Here is an 18,388-nt window from a genome sequence, read left to right as displayed (position 1 = left end):
GGAGGTGGGAGCAGCGCCCTGGAATCCCAAGGGCACAGCCGGCAGGGCAGCCGGCCCAAGGACTCAAAGAGCCCTTTGTGCCATTGCCCGGTGGGGCAGGGATGCCCGACGGTGGTCCTGTCACCGGGACTGGTGGCAGAGCTTCCTGTGAAGCTGCGAAGCTGCGGGGGTGAGGGCGAGGCTGCTGCTGGCTGGAACCTGGAAGGGCCATCTCTGGCTGGAGAGCAAGCACAGGGGACAATCGGCACCAGGAACTCAAGGGAGAGCACACAAGCGCGAAGACTCGATCTAGGGAAACCAGAAACGACTCGTTCTGAACACGGCTGCTGCTCTGTGGGATTCTGAGTGAAAACCAACTGGGCGCCGCGTGTTCCCTGACGTGTGTCCGTCAGGAAGGAACAAGGTCCGTCTGCTAGCCCCTCTGGGAAGAGAAACTCGGGAGTCTCGGCGTCGGTTTCTAATGCCGCGCGCCTGTCTACAGCAGCCGTCACGCTTGGCGTGCGCTCCTAGCACTGCTGGACTCCCAAACCAGAAAGCTGGACGCCCCTGGCCCGCCACCAGTAGCCTGGCGACTTCGAGACTGGCGACGAGAGCACAGACGAGAGCGCACACTAAGGAGAGCGCTCGGACGCAGCGAGGGGAAGACCCCCTTTCTACAGAGCCGTCCTGATTGCACCCAAGAGACACACGCTCTGAAGAAAAGGTTAACAAATAGGAAGTTTATTGCAGGACCCTTGGACAGTAGATGAGTGTTGGGAAATGCCTATGTATCACTTTGAAAATCCATGATTTGAATTTAAAAATCAATTCAAGATTTCATCATCATGATGCTTTCTTCTGTTTCTTCTTTTCGTTTTCCTCCTTCTCTTTCTCGATCTCAGCAACATACTTCTCAATTTCTTCAGGATTTAAAATCTACCAAAGAAAGTTTACGGTTAGCCTCCAAAGCACACAAGGCATCAGGGAACCGGCACCCCCTCCGGGGAGGAAAGCTCTGGGGCTCCGGCCACGTGCCCCTCACAGCAGCTTCTAACAGAAAAACTAGGGTGTGCGCGCCTGACCCGGGTGACGCCAGTCAGCTTGCCGCAGGCCCGCGGCAGCCTTTCAACGTGCCCAGCAGCCACGCGAGCCCCAGCCTCCCCCGGAGACCCACGCGATGATGCTTACTCTTCCACTTGTTTGTGGGCAGCCTCGGGAAGAAATCTCCTGGAGCACAAGCGCCACAGGAGTAGGGTCCCCGTTCCCACCACCGCCTCCCCCCCGCCCCCGCACCATCCCTGGGGATGCTCCAGAGCGAAGAACACCAGACGACCTCGGTGATTACCTTGAGGGGTTGATCACGTCTCATGACAGCCAATTCAATGTTTTTGCCGCCAGACTGAACCACCTTGGAAAGCGAAGAATAAGGCCAGGCGCCTACCTGCATGGCACCAGCACCACCCGCCCCGCCACCCCCGCTTCCACACAGCAGCTAGGCTCCCAGCCCCCTTGGCCCTCCCTCCCCCCCCCCCGACCCCGCCCAAGCCCAACAGCTGGACGCCAGCCTGGCCTTCTGGCCACTCCCCTGCCTCTTTGGCTTTACCTGCCAGCATCTCCCAAGTGCTGACGAAGCCCAAGGCCACAGCTCCCAGCCACTAGTCCCCATTCTCATCCCCCAATCTTAGCAGCGGTGTGCTCTGAGTGGAAAGTTCCACACCTGCTGGCTCTCGTCCTGCCTCTGCCGCTCCTCACCTGAGCGTGCCCCCGGACCAGCCACTCGGTCCTTGATTGCCCCAGCCGCATGAGGGAGCTGACAGCAGTGGGGCAGGGCCCGGCCGAGCAAGCCCTGGGGCGCCCAGCATTACCGCCGGCGGCCTCACCGCCCCCGCTCCCGCTGCCTGCACACAGCCACCCACTTCTGTGCTGTCCATTCCGCCCAGCCCAAGCACCAGATTTCAAATGCAAACGTACTTCCAGGAGGGCCTTGATAACCAACTTAATGGTCAGGTCGTCTGTCTCGATGGCTTCGTCAGTGTAATTCTTCTCCAGAAACTCACGCACGGACTTGGCGCCCCGGCCTATAGCATTAGCCTGAAAGAGGAACGTGTTCTACGGTGCAGGGCACGACAACCCAGAACCAGCCCGAGGACAAGACAGCAGCTGCCTGGGCCAGCCGTGTCAGAGGCAGCCTGGCCCCTTGGTCCTGCCCTATGGACTCCTTTCCCCAAGAGCTACTTGGAACTGGTGCTGATCCTTAGCCACGAGTGGGATTCTTCTTTGTTACTGAAAGACACGTGGGTGACTGTACTGCGTGCCACATACCCCCATCACTCCCTATCCTTGGACATGGTCTCGAACAGCAACGTCTAAGGACTTCTTCGCTCTATCGGCAGGAGCGTCACAGAACAAACGGGTAGTGAGTACGCGTGCACGCGCACCAGCAGGACACGGCCTCCTTACACCAGCAGGAGACCCGGTACCTTCCAGTGGCCTCTGCAAGTTTTTACTGGCAAGACCGCCTGAAGACCCTCTGTTTTGTCAGGGCCTCACCTTCCAGGCATGGTACGTCCCCGAGGGGTCCGTCTGATAGAGTCTGGGGGTGCCGTCAAAGTCGAAACCCACAATGAGGGCGGAGATGCCGAACGGCCTGCGCCCATTGCTCTGCGTGTAGCGCTGGCGGGAGAAGGAACATGTTAATGCCTCAGCACGAAAGGCCCCGGGGAACCCACCCTAAGTCCTCTCTCTCTCTCTCTCTCTCTCTCTCTCTCTCACACACACACACGCACACGCACACAGCGTTCTCAACAGCTGAGCCTTCGCTGAAGGGATGGAGACATTCAAGTTATCTGCAGTTCCAACGATGAGGGACGTGAGCCCGGACTGCTCAGCGGTCCTCCTTCTCTTGTGCAGTTTGGCTCAGAAAGGTGTGCAAGACCTGCCCACGACCGAACGCATCGTAGAGCACAACCGAGGCCGCTGGAACCACTCTGACAACACACGCGCTTTGGCTACACACTTGACTTTAAAATGACCGGCACGTCACCAGAGGGTGGAGGTCGCTCTCAGCTCCTCCCAAATGCTTGGAACCCAACCATTCAGGACATCAAGACAGAGACTATCATGTCCCTTCAGAAACGTGAACTTGGACCGTCCCACGCCACTAAACGCAAACGATGCCACCAAAGTGGATAACCTACGGTAAGTTACATTTGCACAAAGATCGGGACTGTGCGTGGAATTAGAGCAGTTTTCTGATTCCCCTGAAGGGACCTCTGCAAGCAGGTACACACAGGTACCATGAACTACTGTGGCGGGATGCCCACCTGCTTCAGGCTGGCGATGTAGCGGGTGATGTACTCCACGGTGACTGGGTCCTCCACGGTCAGCCGGTGGCTCTGGCACTCCACCCGAGCCCTGTTGATGACTATCCTCGCGTCCGCAGTGAGCCCTGCAACAGCAGAAAGACTGCCACCGGAGCCACGCCTCATCGGCTCCCATCGGGGATGGCACGGGTCACACGACCACACGGCAGTTACATACTCCAGCCAGTCCTCTGAAACCCAGCTCTCAGGTCATCTGGGTGATGGACGCCGGGGTGATCATCCCCTGGCTGTGCACAGAGGCCTCGGACAAGACACGTCAGTCCCTAGGTTAGTTTACGTAAATTGGGATCTTGCTAGAGTGGACCTGCACGCAGGAGCTCGGGAAGCCACGAGAGTGCCCGGGGCACACAGCATGCCCCACAGCAGGGAACTGTGGTCGGGGAAAACCAGGCTCGCCAGGCCCGTCTCCAGACTGTAACTGTGATCCAGTCACGCGCCAGCAACAGCAAAGCCTCCCACCCCCGAAAGCTTTGGTGAGGCTGGCAAAGGTCCCAATCGACTCCTTTTCAATGACTTTAGTTTCCCCACTTTCTAGATCTTCCAAGAGCCAACCCACTGAGACGGCCTCCAAAGTGCTAATAAGGGCCTCTGAGGACCAGGGCACCGGCCCCACTCACCTGCGAACGCCATGCAGACGTTGTCATCCAACGCGCAGATCTTGCGGACGGTTCTCTCATCCTGCAGTTTGGCCACTGATTTCTTCTCCACGCCCAGAACAACGATGTCCTTCCCTCGCACACCGACCTTCGATAAAAATCAACACGGTGCTTAAGAAAGCAACGAGAGGTTTTGCCATCAGGCTCAGGGCGCTTAGCAGATGGTAACCGGGACCTGCGAACACCCTGGGGGTGGGGGCCCCACGCTTCGCAGATCACAGATACTGACCCATTTCTGGCAGAGCTGGCCCAAGTGTCACGACCTGGGCGCCCACTCCTGTGCACTGAACGTACTGATACGAAGTCTCAATTACAACACAATAACTGTTGTGTATACACCTTCAACCGGGAGAATCAGACACATGCAAGGCTTTGAAGCCTGAGATCCTGACATTTGAGACAAGTGCCCCGAGAGCACTGTTTCTGTAGTTGTGAAGCATATTCAAACCCATGCTGGGGGCACCTGGGTGGCTCGGTCAGTCAAGCATCCAGTTCTTGGTTTCCACTCAGGTCATGATCTCCCAGTGGCTTGTGAGATCGAGCCCCCGAGTCGGGCTCTGCGCTGGCAGTGCAGAGCCTGCTTGAGATTCTGCCCTTGCCCTGCTCACGTGTGCACACACTCCCTCTCTCTCAAAGTAAAAAAACATTGAAACAACAATATCAACACCCCCCCCCCCCCCCGGCACACCTGTGCACAGCTCTGGGGAAGGCCTGGTTTGCCCTCAAGTGGAAGGACAACTCTTAACAACTATTCCCGGTAACTAGCTTGCTCTCTGCATATAGCAGATACCGTAGAGGGGAGGAGGGCGTATCGGAAACATGGAAAAATCTCCCACTGGCCAAGTGATCCCTCGACCCCGTCAGGGCAGGAGCGGATAGAAATGGGGCAACACTCCAAGGAGCAACACGTCTCAGCCCAGAGATCTCTCAGCCGAGGCACTGCCGGCCCTGGGGCTGCCCTGCCCACCTCTACCCCTAGATGTCAGCGGGCAGCACTTCACAGGCAAAGAAACAGGTCTGCACCCGTTGGCAAACACCCCTTGGGGCGCAAAATTCCAGCCCGCGCCCCCCACCCCCACCCCCAGCCCCAGGCCATGGTGGAAAAACACCGATCTGTGTTTCTGACTTCAAGGCTCTTCATGCTCTTAGGGGGCCCTCCAGGTTCCCCTGGGAAAAGGGAGCCAGGCTCAGAGATGCTGGGAGGATTAAGCAAAGTCACCCTGGCTGGCCCGAGGGAGTACGGGGGCGGGGGAGTGTCCAAGCAGCTCCTCTCCCAGTGCTCTTTAACCCGAGTTGGGCCGGAAAATGGATTTTGGACCTCAATTTCAGAAGAGATTCAGGAAACGAAAGCACTTCATCGCCCAGAGCTGTGTCCTTTTTCTCTGTGCGCGCGAACCTCCGAGACAGGCAGCAGGTAAGAGGAAAACCAGTAACACCAGGAAAGACCCACAGGCGTCTCAAACGCATCCCCCATCCAAAATTCAAATGGTGGCCCGAACTTCAGATCTGTGCTCAGATGGCAGCAGGAGAATGATCGCCACGCTGCCCGACCCGGTGGAGGGCTCCCGGTGGCACCGCCGCCCCGGAGAGCCTGCTTCTCTTTGTTCCTGAAGGGCACCTGGGCTTCCAGGACCACTGCCGTCCCCAGTGGGGAAGTCCCCTGGCCGGGACCGCAGGGGTGCGGCTCACCTAAGTTGCTCACGGACGTGAGGGAGTCACCGAGCCAACAACGACCCAGCCCTGCTGCTAGGTGCCCGCGCCCACGGCCCAGGGCCCAAGCAGGGCCCTGCAAGGGTGACCCGCCAAAATGGCCGTCCCACGGCCGCTCATACACCCTGGAGACGCCCGAGGGAAACAGAAACCGGTACTCCAAGGCTCAGCGCTCACACCGAGCGCGCCGGCCTCGCGAGCGCCCGTGCGCAGTCACTGGCACACAGGTAGCACTGCCACCCTTCGGTGAGAACCCACCGGCAGGAGGGCAGTGGCCCCAGACTCTCCTGCGCCCGCCTGCGCGGCCGTCCCAGCATCCGCAGGTCCCAAACGGGCCCCCGCCCCGCTTCCTTCAGCGACACCAACGATCCCGGGGCTCCCGAACAAAGCGCATCCCTACGGCGGAGGCCGTGAGCACGGGCGAACCCGGGCCGACCCCGGGAGCCCGGCGCGCACCAGCGTCCGCCGCCCCGCTCTCGCCACCCGCCCCGCACGCCAGGCCCCGCCGGCCGCCGCTCACCGCGGTCGAGCCCTTCTTCACGGCCTCCTGCGCGTACTCCACTTGGAAAAGGTGGCCGTCGGGCGAGAAGACGGTGATGGCGCGGTCGTAGCTCATGCCGGCGGCGCGGCGGCGGAGCCGGGGAAAAGCGCACACTCACGGCCGCGCGGCCAGCGATTCACGACGCCTCCGCTCCCGCGTCGCGCGCCTGCCCGCCCCCGCCGCCGCGCACTGCGCTGCTGGCGTCCGGCGCCTTACGGCGGCGTCGGGCGGCGTCAGGCGGCGTCGGGCTGACGTGCGCGCGCGTCGGGGCGGGGCCGGGCCGAACCACCGGCGACGGAGAGCGGGGGGCGGCCCGGTGGTGGAGGGCCGGGCGCGGGGCGCAGAGCGGCCGACGCGGGGCGCCGCCGGGGGCTCGGCCTGGGGGGGCGGACGGCGCGCGGGGGCGGCGGCGCGGCGGGCCCGGGGGCGACGCAGGGGCCGGCGGGGCGGGCGAGTCCACGGCGCGGCGCCCCCCGCGGCCCCCGCCCCCCCCCCCCCCCCCCAGCGACTGCGGAGAATGAGCGCCCGGGGCCGCCGAGCGCCGCCGGAGCAGAAGCCCCGAGGAGCTCGGGCAGATCCCGCGCGCGACCATGTCGGTGGCCTTCGCGTCCGCCCGGCCGCGCGGCAAAGGGGAGGTCACGCAGCAAACCATCCAGAAGGTGGGCCGGGGCGGGCGCGCGGGGCCGGGGTGCGCGGGGCCGAGGCGCGGGCTGCCGGCGGGCGCGGGGCGCGAACAAAGCCGGGGCGCAGCCGACGGCCGCGACCCCGCCGCCCCCCGCGCCGCCCGCGCCCCGCTCGGCGTGGGGACGGGGACCCGGGCCCGCCCGGCTGGGCCGGGCCGGCGGCGGCCGGGGCGGCGCGGGCGGCGGCGGGGCCCCGGGCGCGCGGGGACCCGGCCCTGCGAGGCCCGCGGGGGGCGCGTGGAGCGCGGGGCGCCGAGCCCGCGCGGCCCCGGAGCCCGGCCCGGAGCGCGGCAGCCCCGGGGCCGACCCGTCCGCCGCGCGCCGCGGCCCTTACTCGCGTGTCACATTGTTTTTCAGCCTGACACCCCGGCCAGCCTCCTCACCTAACAGAAACTTTACCGATTCGCTTTACAGCCTTTCCCCGCGTCCTGTAAGTTTGGCCTTGTGGTTTTACCGAGATCACGCTCACGTGGGTGTGGGGGCACCTTTACCAGAAGCCTTGCGCTTTGGGTCTGGGATTTTAAGATTTCTGTTTCTCCGTAGAAGGCAAGTTCAGAAGAAAATCGGTGCTAGCCATTCCCGTTTGCATTTTCTCGGCGTCTGTGGCAGCTGCCCTGGTTTCTTTTTCGCCCTGGGGAGTCTCGGGTCAGCGGTGCGCCTCGGTTCCCCACTAGCTGCTTCTCGCCGGCGGGGTTGGCCTTCACGACCGCCGCCCCTCTTGCTTAGGGGCTCGCCAGGACCTTGTGGACCTTGTCCTCTGCCTCTTGCCTGTCTGCAGACTGCCTTTGCTGCGGCCGGTTTTGGCGAGTGGACGTCAGCGAGCTGCCAACGGGAAAGAGAGCACCTGAGAAGGGGCAGAAGTGCGCAGAAGTGCGACGTTTGCGTTTGTTTAGTAAACACCGAGCACTTTCTGCATTGCCTGGCCCTGCTCGCCGGGCTTTGCGGATCTTAACTCTTTGTGGCAGGCAGGTAGTGTGTTCGTTTTACAGATAGGGAAACTGAGGCATAGTGAAGACAAGCGTGGTTGCTGTTAAGAGGCTTGCGGGGAGACAGACCCGCACAGTAGCTCTAGGGTCACCTGTCGCCAGTGATTGTCGCCCTGGGAGCGCCTGGCTAAACACAGGGTCAAACGATTGGCTCAGAGGCACCCTCGGGCAATCCAGGGGGGTTTCCTGGCACCTTGCCTTTTTGGAGCTCGAATGTGATGAGCGCAGACACTGTTTCCAAAGCCTCTTTTGGCTCAGCACCCATCTAGCTATCTGCACTTTGCGCTCACGCCCCGTTAAAGCTCCCGGAAGTCTTTGGGCAAAACCGCGTGCCGGAGCGCCCGATGTCCCCAGGCATCAGGTCGCAAAGAGGGAAACTCGCTGACCGTGGAAAACGGGCCTTCCGTTTAGGCCCTCGCCTGATTTGTACTGACGGGATTGGCAGTCCGCGTATTACCTTGGCGCTGTGGCAGGGAACAGGTGGGGGTCTTGCTGGCTGGCTGTGAGGGGCTGAGAGGTGCGGGTCTTACACCCACGCTCGGAGCGTTGAGGGAGGCGAGAGAGCAGGAAGTACACGGCTTGTCCTCAGCATCTATTTGAGCAGGACTTTGCCCGGCAAACTTCTGCTCGGCCTTCAAGGCCCACTCAGACATCCCCTCCCCCATTCTCTCTTGGCAGTCCTGTGGTAACTGCAGCGCTTTGACAGGTTGCTGGGGCTCCTGAGTTTGCACGTTACCGAATTATTCTTCGCTGTGTCCCTAGCCTGGCACGCTGCCTGGCACAGCTAGTGCTCGGTACGTACTAGAGCGTCTGTGACCCTGGTTCCACCAGTGGAAGCATCGGGGAGAGGCAGACGTGTTCATTTCCTGTGGCTGCCGTGACGTTGTCGTAGACTCGGTAGAAATTTACTTTTCATCCTCTGGAGGCCAGAAGGTCCAAAATGAAGCCGTGGGCAGGGCTGGTGACTTTCTGGGGGCTCTCGGGGAGGCTCTGCTGTTTTTCTCTGAGCTGCTGCTGCTGCGGGCTTGTCGACGCCTCACCCCACCCCTGCCTCAGCCTTCCTGGGGTGTTCTTCTCCGCGTGTATCTTTGTGTCCAAATCGCCCTTTTCTTTTAAGGACGCCGTTCGTAGGATTTAGGGCTCCCTCGACCTCAGTCTGACCTCGCCTGGACTCGAATACGGTGTAAAGACGTCGTTTTCAAACCTGGCCGCGTTGGCAGTCTCCGGGGGTTGGGACTCGAACCTAATATTTTGAGGAACACGGTTTAACTCGTAACAGAAGACGTGTCTGGGAGAGAGATTCCAGACAAGGAAAACCAAGGAGCGAGGCTAGGAAGGCTCTGGAAGATCCAGGGAGTTGCGGCGGTCCCGCACGTGGTCTGCACAGAAGGATGCGGGAGATTGAAGGAGTCGAGGGTGGTCCTGCCGGTGGTCCCAAACCGGAAGGGCGGGGAGAGCCAGCCTGGGGGAAGCCTGCGCTGAGCGCTCGGGAGGTTTCTCCGGTGGTGACCAAACCGTTTCGGTGCCGGGGCAGAGGGCAGCACGGCACTTGGGGGGGACCGTAGGGAATGTGACTTTGCCAGGGACCCTGAGGTGGAGACGGGCAGTGTCCCCGCAGCTGGCTAGCTGGCCTGCAGGCTGGGACCTGCATGGGCTGCTCTCTGCTGGTTCGGGACCAGGGGATCCCCGCCGCCCAATGCCGCGCTCCCACTGCGCTCGCAGGGTGGCGTGGCAGTCGCGTCCGTGGGCCGTGTGGCTGGGCTTGGGCACATCGGAGGGGGCCCCGGACACCAGGCCTTGGCTGCTGGCCAGGCACCTCTTAGTTTCTTGGCACACGGTAGTCGCTTAATAAACGTGAGTTTTACCGTCCCTGCTGGTGTCGTTCTCCTTAATTCGTTTTCTTGGCCGGAGGGTGGGAACGGGGTCTTGTCCCCGTGTGCCCCCGGCACGTTGTCCGGGGGGAGACAGGCTCTGCGGGAGCTGGGCACCTGGCGTGTCTGCCAGCGAGGGTCCAGTGCAGACGAGCGAGACCCCCGAGGGCAGGTGCCGGGCTCGGGATCTGCGCGTCAGGGAGGGGGCGGCATCAGACCAGCCCTGCGCCACCGCCCTTCGTGCCCCGGGGGCTGGGGGGCAGGGGCACAGAGGTGAAGGACGGCCGTCTGGGCTGGGGGCGGGTGCCGTACGTTCTCAGGCCTGGAACTCGTCTTCAAGAACACGAGCTGACTCGGTAAAGAAGGTAAAACTGGTCTTTTCAACAATTCGCTGTCCTACCGCCGCCAGCGGCTTGCGGATGCCGAGCCCCCCACCCCCAACTTGTCTAATTGACTGTCTTGGGCAGTTGTCACCGAAAGCCTTCTCCCCGGTGAGCACGGTCCCAGGCAAGGGAGGCACCGAACCTGTCTCTCTTTCCATCCCCGGGGACGGGAGGGGGCGATGCCTCCCGCCTCTGGTCCCGGGGGGGCCGGTCCTGGGGCCGGTGGACCCCGGGGGGCTGCGGGCGGCCGGGGCGCGGGGTGCCGTGGGTCTGCTCGTGAGGCCCTGAGTGCCGCCCCCGTGGGGGAAGTGTGAGGAAGCACCGTCTCCGGAGGGAAGAGCCGGGCCCGGGCCCTCTGCCCCGTGACACGAGGCCACGGGGCCCCCTCGGGCCGGAGGGTGAGGAAGCATCCGGGCGCTCCCCCGGCACGCGCCGGCCTCCCACCCTCGCGGTGCAGCCCGGGACCCGGGGACGGGGCAGCAGCCGGGGTCTGCCACGTGACACCAACAGGTGTCTCCACTGACGTTCTGGTGGCCCTGGCCCCGTGCCCCTGACCTGTCCCCCGGCCAGCGGGCCGGGGCCCGAGCACCTGGCCCGCGTGCGCGGAGTCAGAGGCCGGTTGTCCCGGGATCCCCGGGCTGTGACCGAGGCAGCGCCGCCCCCCGCCCGAGGTGCGGGAGTGGGGGGACCCGGCGCCGATGTCCCCGAGTCCCTCAGGGCCCGTGAAGAGATCGGGCCGGTCTTTTCCCGCCCGAGCCGCGGCGGGCACCGTGACGTTTGCGGCGCCGACGTGACAGAAGCCAGAGGCTCCGGGGAGGAGGTGACGGATGTCGGTGCGGAGAGTGACCGCACTCCCCGGCGGCCCCCCCCCCCCCGCCACGAGGCCGGAGCGGGAGGCGGCGGCGGACCGGGCACCGGCTCGGCTCCCGTCCGGGGAGCCAGGGCCCTTCCCCCCCGACGGGCCGGCCTGCTGCGGGCGCTCGGTGCGTGCGGGCCCGGCTGCGGCTCCGGCGGAGGCCTCAGGAAGCCGGGAGCCGCGGAGAGGGGTGCGGAGGGACCGCGGAGGCCGGCAGGAGGCGGGGGTCCCCCCGTGCGCGCACGGCGGGGGGCCGGTCACCCTGCTGGCCTCGGGGGTGGGGAGGGGGGGTGGAGAGCGGCTCGGGAGGGTCTCGCCACGACTCGCCCGCCACGGCTCCACCTTGACCTCTGGCTCGTCCCGATGGTATTGCCAGCCTTTCGAGTCGTCCCTCCTGGGGAAGCCTCGCTTGGGTCTGGTCGTCCCACCTCAGGAAGCTTCGCCTCAGGATCCAATCATCTCTCCTCGGAAAGTCTCACTCGGGATCCGGTTGTTCCTCCTCAGGAAGTCTCACTTGGGAATCTGGTCGTCCCTCCTCAGAAAGTCTCCGGATCTGGTCATCCCTCTTCAGCCTCACTCGGGATCCGGTCGCCACGCCTCAGGAAGTCTTCCCTCAGGATCCGATCATCTCTCCTCAGAAAGTCTCACTCGGGATAAGGTCGTCTCTCCTCAGGAAGTCTCCCCTCAGGATCCGATCATCTCTCCTCAAAAAGTCTCACTCGGGATCCGGTCGTCCCTCCTCGGGAAGCCTCCCCTCGGGATCCAATCATCCCCCTTCAGAAAGTCTCACTCGGGATCCGGTTGTCCCTCCTCAGGAAGTCTCCGGATCTCGTCGTCCCTCCTCGGGAAGCCTCACTCGGGATCTGGTCGTCCCTCCTCAGAAAGTCTCCGGATCTGGTCATCCCTCTTCAGCCTCACTCGGGATCCGGTCGCCCCGCCTCAGGAAGTCTCCCCTCAGGATCCGATCATCTCTCCTCAAAAAGTCTCACTCGGGATCCGGTCGTCCCTCCTCGGGAAGCCTCCCCTCGGGATCCAATCATCCCCCTTCAGAAAGTCTCACTTGGATCTGGTCATCCCTCCTCAGGAAGTCTTCAGATCTAGTCGTCCCTCCTCAGGAAGTCTCCCCTCAGGATCCGATCATCTTTCCTCGGAAAGTCTCACTCGGGATAAGGTCGTCCCTCCTCGGGAAGTCTCCCCTCGGGATCCGATCATCTCTCCTCAGAAAGTCTCTCTCGGGATAAGGTCCCTCCTCAGGAAGTCTCCCCTCAGGATCCGATCATCTCTCCTCAGAAAGTCTCTCTCGGGATAAGGTCGTCCCTCCTCAGGAAGTCTCCCCTCAGGATCCGATCATCTCTCCTCAAAAAGTCTCACTCGGGATCCAATCATCCCCCTTCAGAAAGTCTCACTTGGATCTGGTCATCCCTCCTCAGGAAGTCTTCAGATCTAGTCGTCCCTCCTCAGGAAGTCTCCCCTCAGGATCCGATCATCTCTCCTCAAAAAGTCTCACTCGGGATCCGGTCGTCCCTCCTCGGGAAGCCTCCCCTCGGGATCCAATCATCCCCCTTCAGAAAGTCTCACTCGGGATCCGGTTGTCCCTCCTCAGGAAGTCTCCGGATCTCGTCGTCCCTCCTCAGGAAGCCTCACTTGGGATCTGGTCGTCCCTCCTCAGAAAGTCTCCAGATCTGGTCATCCCTCTTCAGCCTCACTTGGGATCCGGTCGCCCCTCCTCAGGAAGTCTCCCCTCAGGATCCGATCATCTCTCCTCAGAAAGTCTCACTCGGGATCCGGTCGTCCCTCCTCAGGAAGTCTTCGGATCTGGTCGTCCCTCCTCGGGAAGCCTCACTCGGGATCCGGTCACCCCTCCTTAGGAAGCCTCACTTGGGAATCTGGTCGTCCCTCCTCAGAAAGTCTCCGGATCTGGTCATCCCTCTTCAGCCTCACTTGGGATCCGGTCGCCCCTCCTCAGGAAGTCTCCCCTCAGGATCCGATCATCTCTCCTCAGAAAGTCTCACTCGGGATCCGGTCGTCCCTCCTCAGGAAGTCTTCGGATCTGGTCGTCCCTCCTCGGGAAGCCTCACTCGGGATCCGGTCACCCCTCCTTAGGAAGCCTCACTTGGGAATCTGGTCGTCCCTCCTCAGAAAGTCTCCGGATCTGGTCATCCCTCTTCAGCCTCACTCGGGATCCGGTCGCCCCGCCTCAGGAAGTCTTCCCTCAGGATCCGATCATCTCTCCTCAGAAAGTCTCACTCGGGATCCGGTCGTCCCTCCTCAGGAAGTCTTCCCTCAGGATCCGATCATCTCTCCTCAGAAAGTCTCACTCAGGATCCGGTCACCCCTCCTCAGGAAGTCTCCCCTCAGGATCCGATCATCTCTCCTCAGAAAGTCTCACTCGGGATCCGGTCACCCCTCCTTAGGAAGCCTCACTTGGGAATCTGGTCGTCCCTCCTCAGGAAGTCTTCGGATCTGGTTGTCCCTCCTCGGGAAGCCTCACTCGGGATCCGGTCACCCCTCCTCAGGAAGCCTCACTTGGGATCTGGTCGTCCCTCCTCAGAAAGTCTCCGGATCTGGTCATCCCTCTTCAGCCTCACTCGGGATCCGGTCACCCCTCCTCAGGAAGTCTCCCCTCAGGATCCGATCATCTCTCCTCAGAAAGTCTCACTCGGGATCCGGTCGTCCCTCCTCAGGAAGTCTTCGGATCTGGTCGTCCCTCCTCGGGAAGCCTCACTCGGGATCCGGTCACCCCTCCTTAGGAAGCCTCACTTGGGAATCTGGTCGTCCCTCCTCAGAAAGTCTCCGGATCTGGTCATCCCTCTTCAGCCTCACTCGGGATCCGGTCGCCCCGCCTCAGGAAGTCTTCCCTCAGGATCCGATCATCTCTCCTCAGAAAGTCTCACTCAGGATCCGGTCGTCCCTCCTCAGGAAGTCTCCCCTCAGGATCCGATCATCTCTCCTCAGAAAGTCTCTCTCGGGATAAGGTCGTCCCTCCTCAGGAAGTCTCCCCTCAGGATCCGATCATCTCTCCTCAGAAAGTCTCTCTCAGGATCCAATCATTCCCCTTCAGAAAGTCTCACTTGGATCTGGTCATCCCTCCTCAGGAAGTCTTCAGATCTAGTCGTCCCTCCTCAGGAAGTCTCCCCTCAGGATCCGATCATCTCTCCTCAGAAAGTCTCACTCGGGATCTGGTCGTCCCTCCTCAGGAAGTCTCCGGATCTGGTCGTCCCTCCTCAGGAAGCCTCACTCGGGATCTGGTCGTCCCTCCTCTGAAAGTCTCCGGATCTGGTCATCCCTCTTCAGCCTCACCTGGGATCCAGTCGCCCCACCTCAGGAAGTCTCCCCTCAGGATCCGATCATCTCTCCTCAGAAAGTCTCACTCGGGATCCGGTCGTCCCTCCTCAGGAAGTCTTCGGATCTGGTCGTCCCTCCTCGGGAAGCCTCACTCGGGATCCGGTCACCCCTCCTTAGGAAGCCTCACTTGGGAATCTGGTCGTCCCTCCTCAGAAAGTCTCCGGATCTGGTCATCCCTCTTCAGCCTCACTCGGGATCCGGTTGCCCCGCCTCAGGAAGCCTCACTCGGGATCAGGTAGTTGTTCTCCACTGTCCACCAACTTCTGGCCTGTGTGGAGAAACTCAATGCCGTAGTTTTTCAGTTGGTTCATTTTTAGGATCTCTGTGTTGTCCTTGATGTTTTTGGCAAGTTGGCCCCTTGGAGAACCTTCTGATATGGAAATTCACATCCTTCAATTCTGAGAAAATACTTCGAACAAATTTTTAGATGATTTTTCTCCCTGTGTGTTCTTTCTGGAAGTCCTTGAAGAATTGTTTCTTGCCAATCAGATCATTTTTCTAATTTTGTCATCTTTTCTGTTTTCTACCTTGGTGTTTTTAATCCGCTTTCTAGGAGTTTTTCTCAACTTTATGTTCCAACCTTGCGTTAATTGTTTTTTGCTCTGGTCAATACAGAAATATTCCAGAGCTCGTTTTGCTTTGTTTAATGGCATCTTTTATTAACGAGTACAGTCTTTTGGGGCACGTGGGTGGCTCAGTCGGTTGAGCATCCGACTTCGGCTCAGGTCGTGATTTTGCGGTCTGTGAGGTTGAGCCCCACGTCGGATTCTGTGCTGACAGCTCAGAGCCTGGAGCCTGCTTCAGATTCTGTCTCCCTCTCTCTGCCCCTCCCCTGCTCGTGCTTTGTCTCTGTCTTTCAAAAATAAACAAACGTAAAAAAATATTTTAACGAATACGGTTTTTTTTGTCTTTTGGGGATATGAGTAACAGTTGCGCTTTTCTCTCCTTTTGTTTTTCCAAGCTTCCTTTTTGCATGGTGTTCGTCTCCCCCAGGTTCGGCGTCTGCAGCTGGCCTCGGCTTGTCTAGATTGTCTAGATCGTCCAGATCTTTCTAGGTGGCAGGCTTCCCGGGAGTACTCTTGCTCAGGGCCAGGGCCCGGGGCGGGTTGGTCTGTGGTGACACTGGGGGGTGCGCCCTGCCTCCGGTGCCCTGGTGCTACCCCTCTGCCTCGCCCCCCTTCTCCGCCTCCCAGCCTACCGGTGAGCAGTGGGGAAGGTCCTGGGGCTTCCGCCTTCCTGCTCTCTGGGCTCCCGGTGTGGCTGTGTCGCATCCGGCACCCCAGGATCTGCCCTCCGGTTCTAGAACTCTGGCACTGCTGTCTCAGCTCTGCTCTGTTCACGTCCCGTGCTCACCGGGTCGTCCGGGTTTAGAGGTCAGGGGCCTCCAGTCCGCCATCTGCCACCCACTCTGGCCTGGCCTTTTTTCCCAAGTGTTCGTAACTTAACTGAGATGGTGCTCCATTTCGTGTCCTTTTCCTCGATCCCCTTCCGGTACGTTTCCTCGTGCGCAGGAAAACTGCGAACTGTTCGCGATGGCTGCTTACGCTACGGTCTGCTGAAGTGTTGCTGGCCTTGACTCTTTAGCTTCTGTCCCTTTTGGAACGTTAAGGACGATGTGGTGGGGCACCTGGGCGGCTCAGTCGGCTAAGCCTCCGACTCTTGGTTTCGGCTCAGGTCACGATCTCCCGGTTCGTCAGCTCAAGTCCCACGTCGGGTTCTGCGTCGGGCTCTGCGCTGTCAGCACGTAGCCTTCTTGGGGTATTCTCTCCGTCACTGCCTGTCTCAAAAGAAGTAAATTTAAAAAAAACGACGAGGCTAAAACGGACCTCCTGATAGCACTTCAGCTCTGTGGCGTGTGTCCTTGGGAGAGAATCCCTGCCCGGCAGTTTCAGGCAGGAAGCTGAAGCCGTAGAGGGGTGGCTCGCAGAGGGAGAGGAAGGTCATTCTAGTCGTTTACCTTAATCAACCTGGACGCCGAGTCCCGATTGCCCTCAGGGTGGGCCCAGCCGCCGCCACCTGTCCTCAGCAAGCCCCCCGGCGGCTCCTGGGCCCGCAGTGCCTGCCTCCACTGCCCCCACGTGGGAGAAAACGGCGGAGTGTAGACAGGACAGAGCTGTAAACTAAGGCCGAGCAGGAGAGACCGACCCCGAGGTCGCAGAGGCTGGGGGACGGTTGCCTGCAGGGCCGCGGGGCAGACTCGGCCTTGTGGCGTGGCCCAGTCAGGCCCTTTGTGCCGCCTTGGCCTCCCCTCCGTGGACGGGCTCGGGCCCCGAGCTCTGGAGGAGGACTCCGTGGTCAGAGTGCAGGGAGGAGCCCACGTCGCACAGGGAGGAAGGGTGAGCTGCCTTCTGGGCGGTGGCGAGCAGGGGGCGCCTCCTCTGGCTCAGGGGCCTGTGGCGCTGAGCCCTCCCAGAAGAGCCCGCACCGTGGTGACCGGTAGTCGTTGAGGACAAAAGTCACAGAGCTTTCTTTCGGCCCGAGTTTCCGAGTAAAGACCTCTCCGTGGAAAGCAGCGTTGGCCTTGGGCGCGGTCCTGCCCCTCCTTCCAGAGGGTGCTCGCGGCACGGCACGGGTGGTGAATAAGCCGGGATCTTCTCTTCACAGCTGGCTGGAGGAGGGCTCACCTTGCTGGGCACCGCCCCGTGCACATTGCCCTGCCCTGCCCTCCCCTCCCCAGCGGCTCCGGCTCACCCCTCCCTGCTCCCACTAGGCCCTCCTCCCCCTTGTGCTTCCTTCCATCGCCTCCTCCCGGGTCTCCCCAGACCCTGCCGGGCGCTGCCCCCGACGTGGCCGTCCTGAAAAGCTGGCTCTGGTAGGCCTTTGTGGTGCCCCGCAGGGCTGCGAGCTGCCTCGCCCGGGCGGGACTGCCTGCCTGGCCTCTCCAGACAGAGACCCCGCGGCCCAGCCTCCCTAACGTAGACTCTGGGCCCGCCCTAGCTGGACAGATGCGCTGTGGTCACGGGCCCTGGAAAATGGTGAGCTGGCGGCTGTGGGTCTTCATCTGCCGGGTGAGAGGTCCTGGGACCCGCCCCTGGGTTTGGTGGGCGGGGGGGCGCGGGGTTGACCCTGGCACATGGAGGGCCACGTGCTTAGCACAGGGACGTGGAGAGTGTTCGGTTCTGCCGAGCGGCGCGATGAGCAAGAGTGGCAGTTCTGCGCGTAGAACGCCTGCACGCGGGTGACGGTTACCGTCACGCACCTAACGGAGCGACTCCGGCTCCGCCCCGTGACCCTCCAGCCGGGCGCCGGAGACGCATCTGTGTCCCTGTTCACATCCGCTTCCCCTTCAGATGCTGGACGAGAACCACCACCTGATCCAGTGTATCCTGGACTACCAGAGCAAGGGCAAGACGGCCGAGTGCACCCAGTAAGTGGCCGTCGGGCTGCGGAGGTCACCCTCAGAGGACGGCCTCGTCCCCCCACCCCAGGGCGCTCCCCGAGGAGGGGGAGACGATGTGGAGGGAAATGAAGTGTGGGCGGAGGGGGCTGCTGGGGGGACACACCAGGGGACGATGAGCGCCCCCGGGCGGGACCTCGCGAGACCCCCGGGGCTGGACGCGGCGTAGGTGCAGGAGCTGGCTGTCAGAGCCACCCGGAGGCCCGGCGTGTGTGAGCGGCCGCCACGCGCCTGGGGGCTTTCCTGGGTTGAACCGGGCTTCCCCACGTCCTCCCGGCCTGTTTGGGGGGGCCGCTTCCAGGGGGCAGAGAGATCAAGTCCGCCGCGTGTCACGGTCAGATGGAGGAGGGCTTGTCCTCTGGCGTCCGCTCAGGTGTCTCCCTCGGTCTTCTGCCTCCTCCCACCGCTCTGAACGGACCTGGTGGCGCGTGCCCTCGGGCCACCGCCTCGGGGCCTTTCAGCATGTTTTCGTCAGACAGGATCCCGCTCACGACTCAGGCCGGGTCCTGTTCCCTGCCCGGCCCTGTGCTAGAGCACAGAGCGCTGTGTTGCCTGCCCCGTCCCCAAAGGTCAGTGTCCCCCTGGGGCCCGGCTGCGA

The 18,388-nt window shown here is 62.1% G+C and overlaps 2 protein-coding genes across 10 annotated transcripts in view; one reads left to right on the top strand and one right to left on the bottom strand.

The window, feature by feature from the left end:
- Positions 1 to 699: 699 nt before the first annotated feature.
- Positions 700 to 6,474, bottom strand: PSMA7 (proteasome 20S subunit alpha 7). Its single transcript, XM_042930492.1, has 7 exons — positions 6,249 to 6,474; positions 3,980 to 4,106; positions 3,303 to 3,427; positions 2,530 to 2,652; positions 1,951 to 2,070; positions 1,325 to 1,387; positions 700 to 915 (listed from the first exon to the last, which is right to left on the bottom strand). The coding sequence occupies exons 1-7, from the start codon at positions 6,342 to 6,344 to the stop codon at positions 823 to 825; spliced, it is 747 nt and encodes a 248-aa protein (XP_042786426.1). The 5' UTR covers positions 6,345 to 6,474; the 3' UTR covers positions 700 to 822.
- Positions 6,475 to 6,794: 320 nt separating this feature from the next.
- SS18L1 (SS18L1 subunit of BAF chromatin remodeling complex) overlaps positions 6,795 to 18,388 on the top strand; it is a 31,243-nt gene continuing 19,649 nt past the window's right edge. For 5 of the 9 annotated variants that reach the window (XM_042930482.1, XM_042930484.1, XM_042930483.1 and 2 more), the window contains exons 1-3: positions 6,795 to 6,928; positions 17,684 to 17,760; positions 18,270 to 18,359. In XM_042930482.1, coding sequence (XP_042786416.1) covers positions 6,860 to 6,928; positions 17,684 to 17,760; positions 18,270 to 18,359 — 236 coding nt within the window. In that variant the 5' untranslated portion in view covers positions 6,795 to 6,859. Of the gene's footprint in view, positions 6,929 to 7,309; positions 7,383 to 17,683; positions 17,761 to 18,265; positions 18,360 to 18,388 lie in introns of those variants that run through there. The other 4 variants (XM_042930486.1, XM_042930481.1, XM_042930478.1 and 1 more) reach the window with 3 other exon arrangements.

The sequence above is a fragment of the Panthera leo genome, chromosome A3, assembly GCF_018350215.1.
Source record: "Panthera leo isolate Ple1 chromosome A3, P.leo_Ple1_pat1.1, whole genome shotgun sequence".
NCBI lineage: Eukaryota > Metazoa > Chordata > Mammalia > Carnivora > Felidae > Panthera > Panthera leo.
Note: the sequence above shows the minus strand (reverse complement) of the source record. Positions and strands in the feature narration are given on the sequence as shown.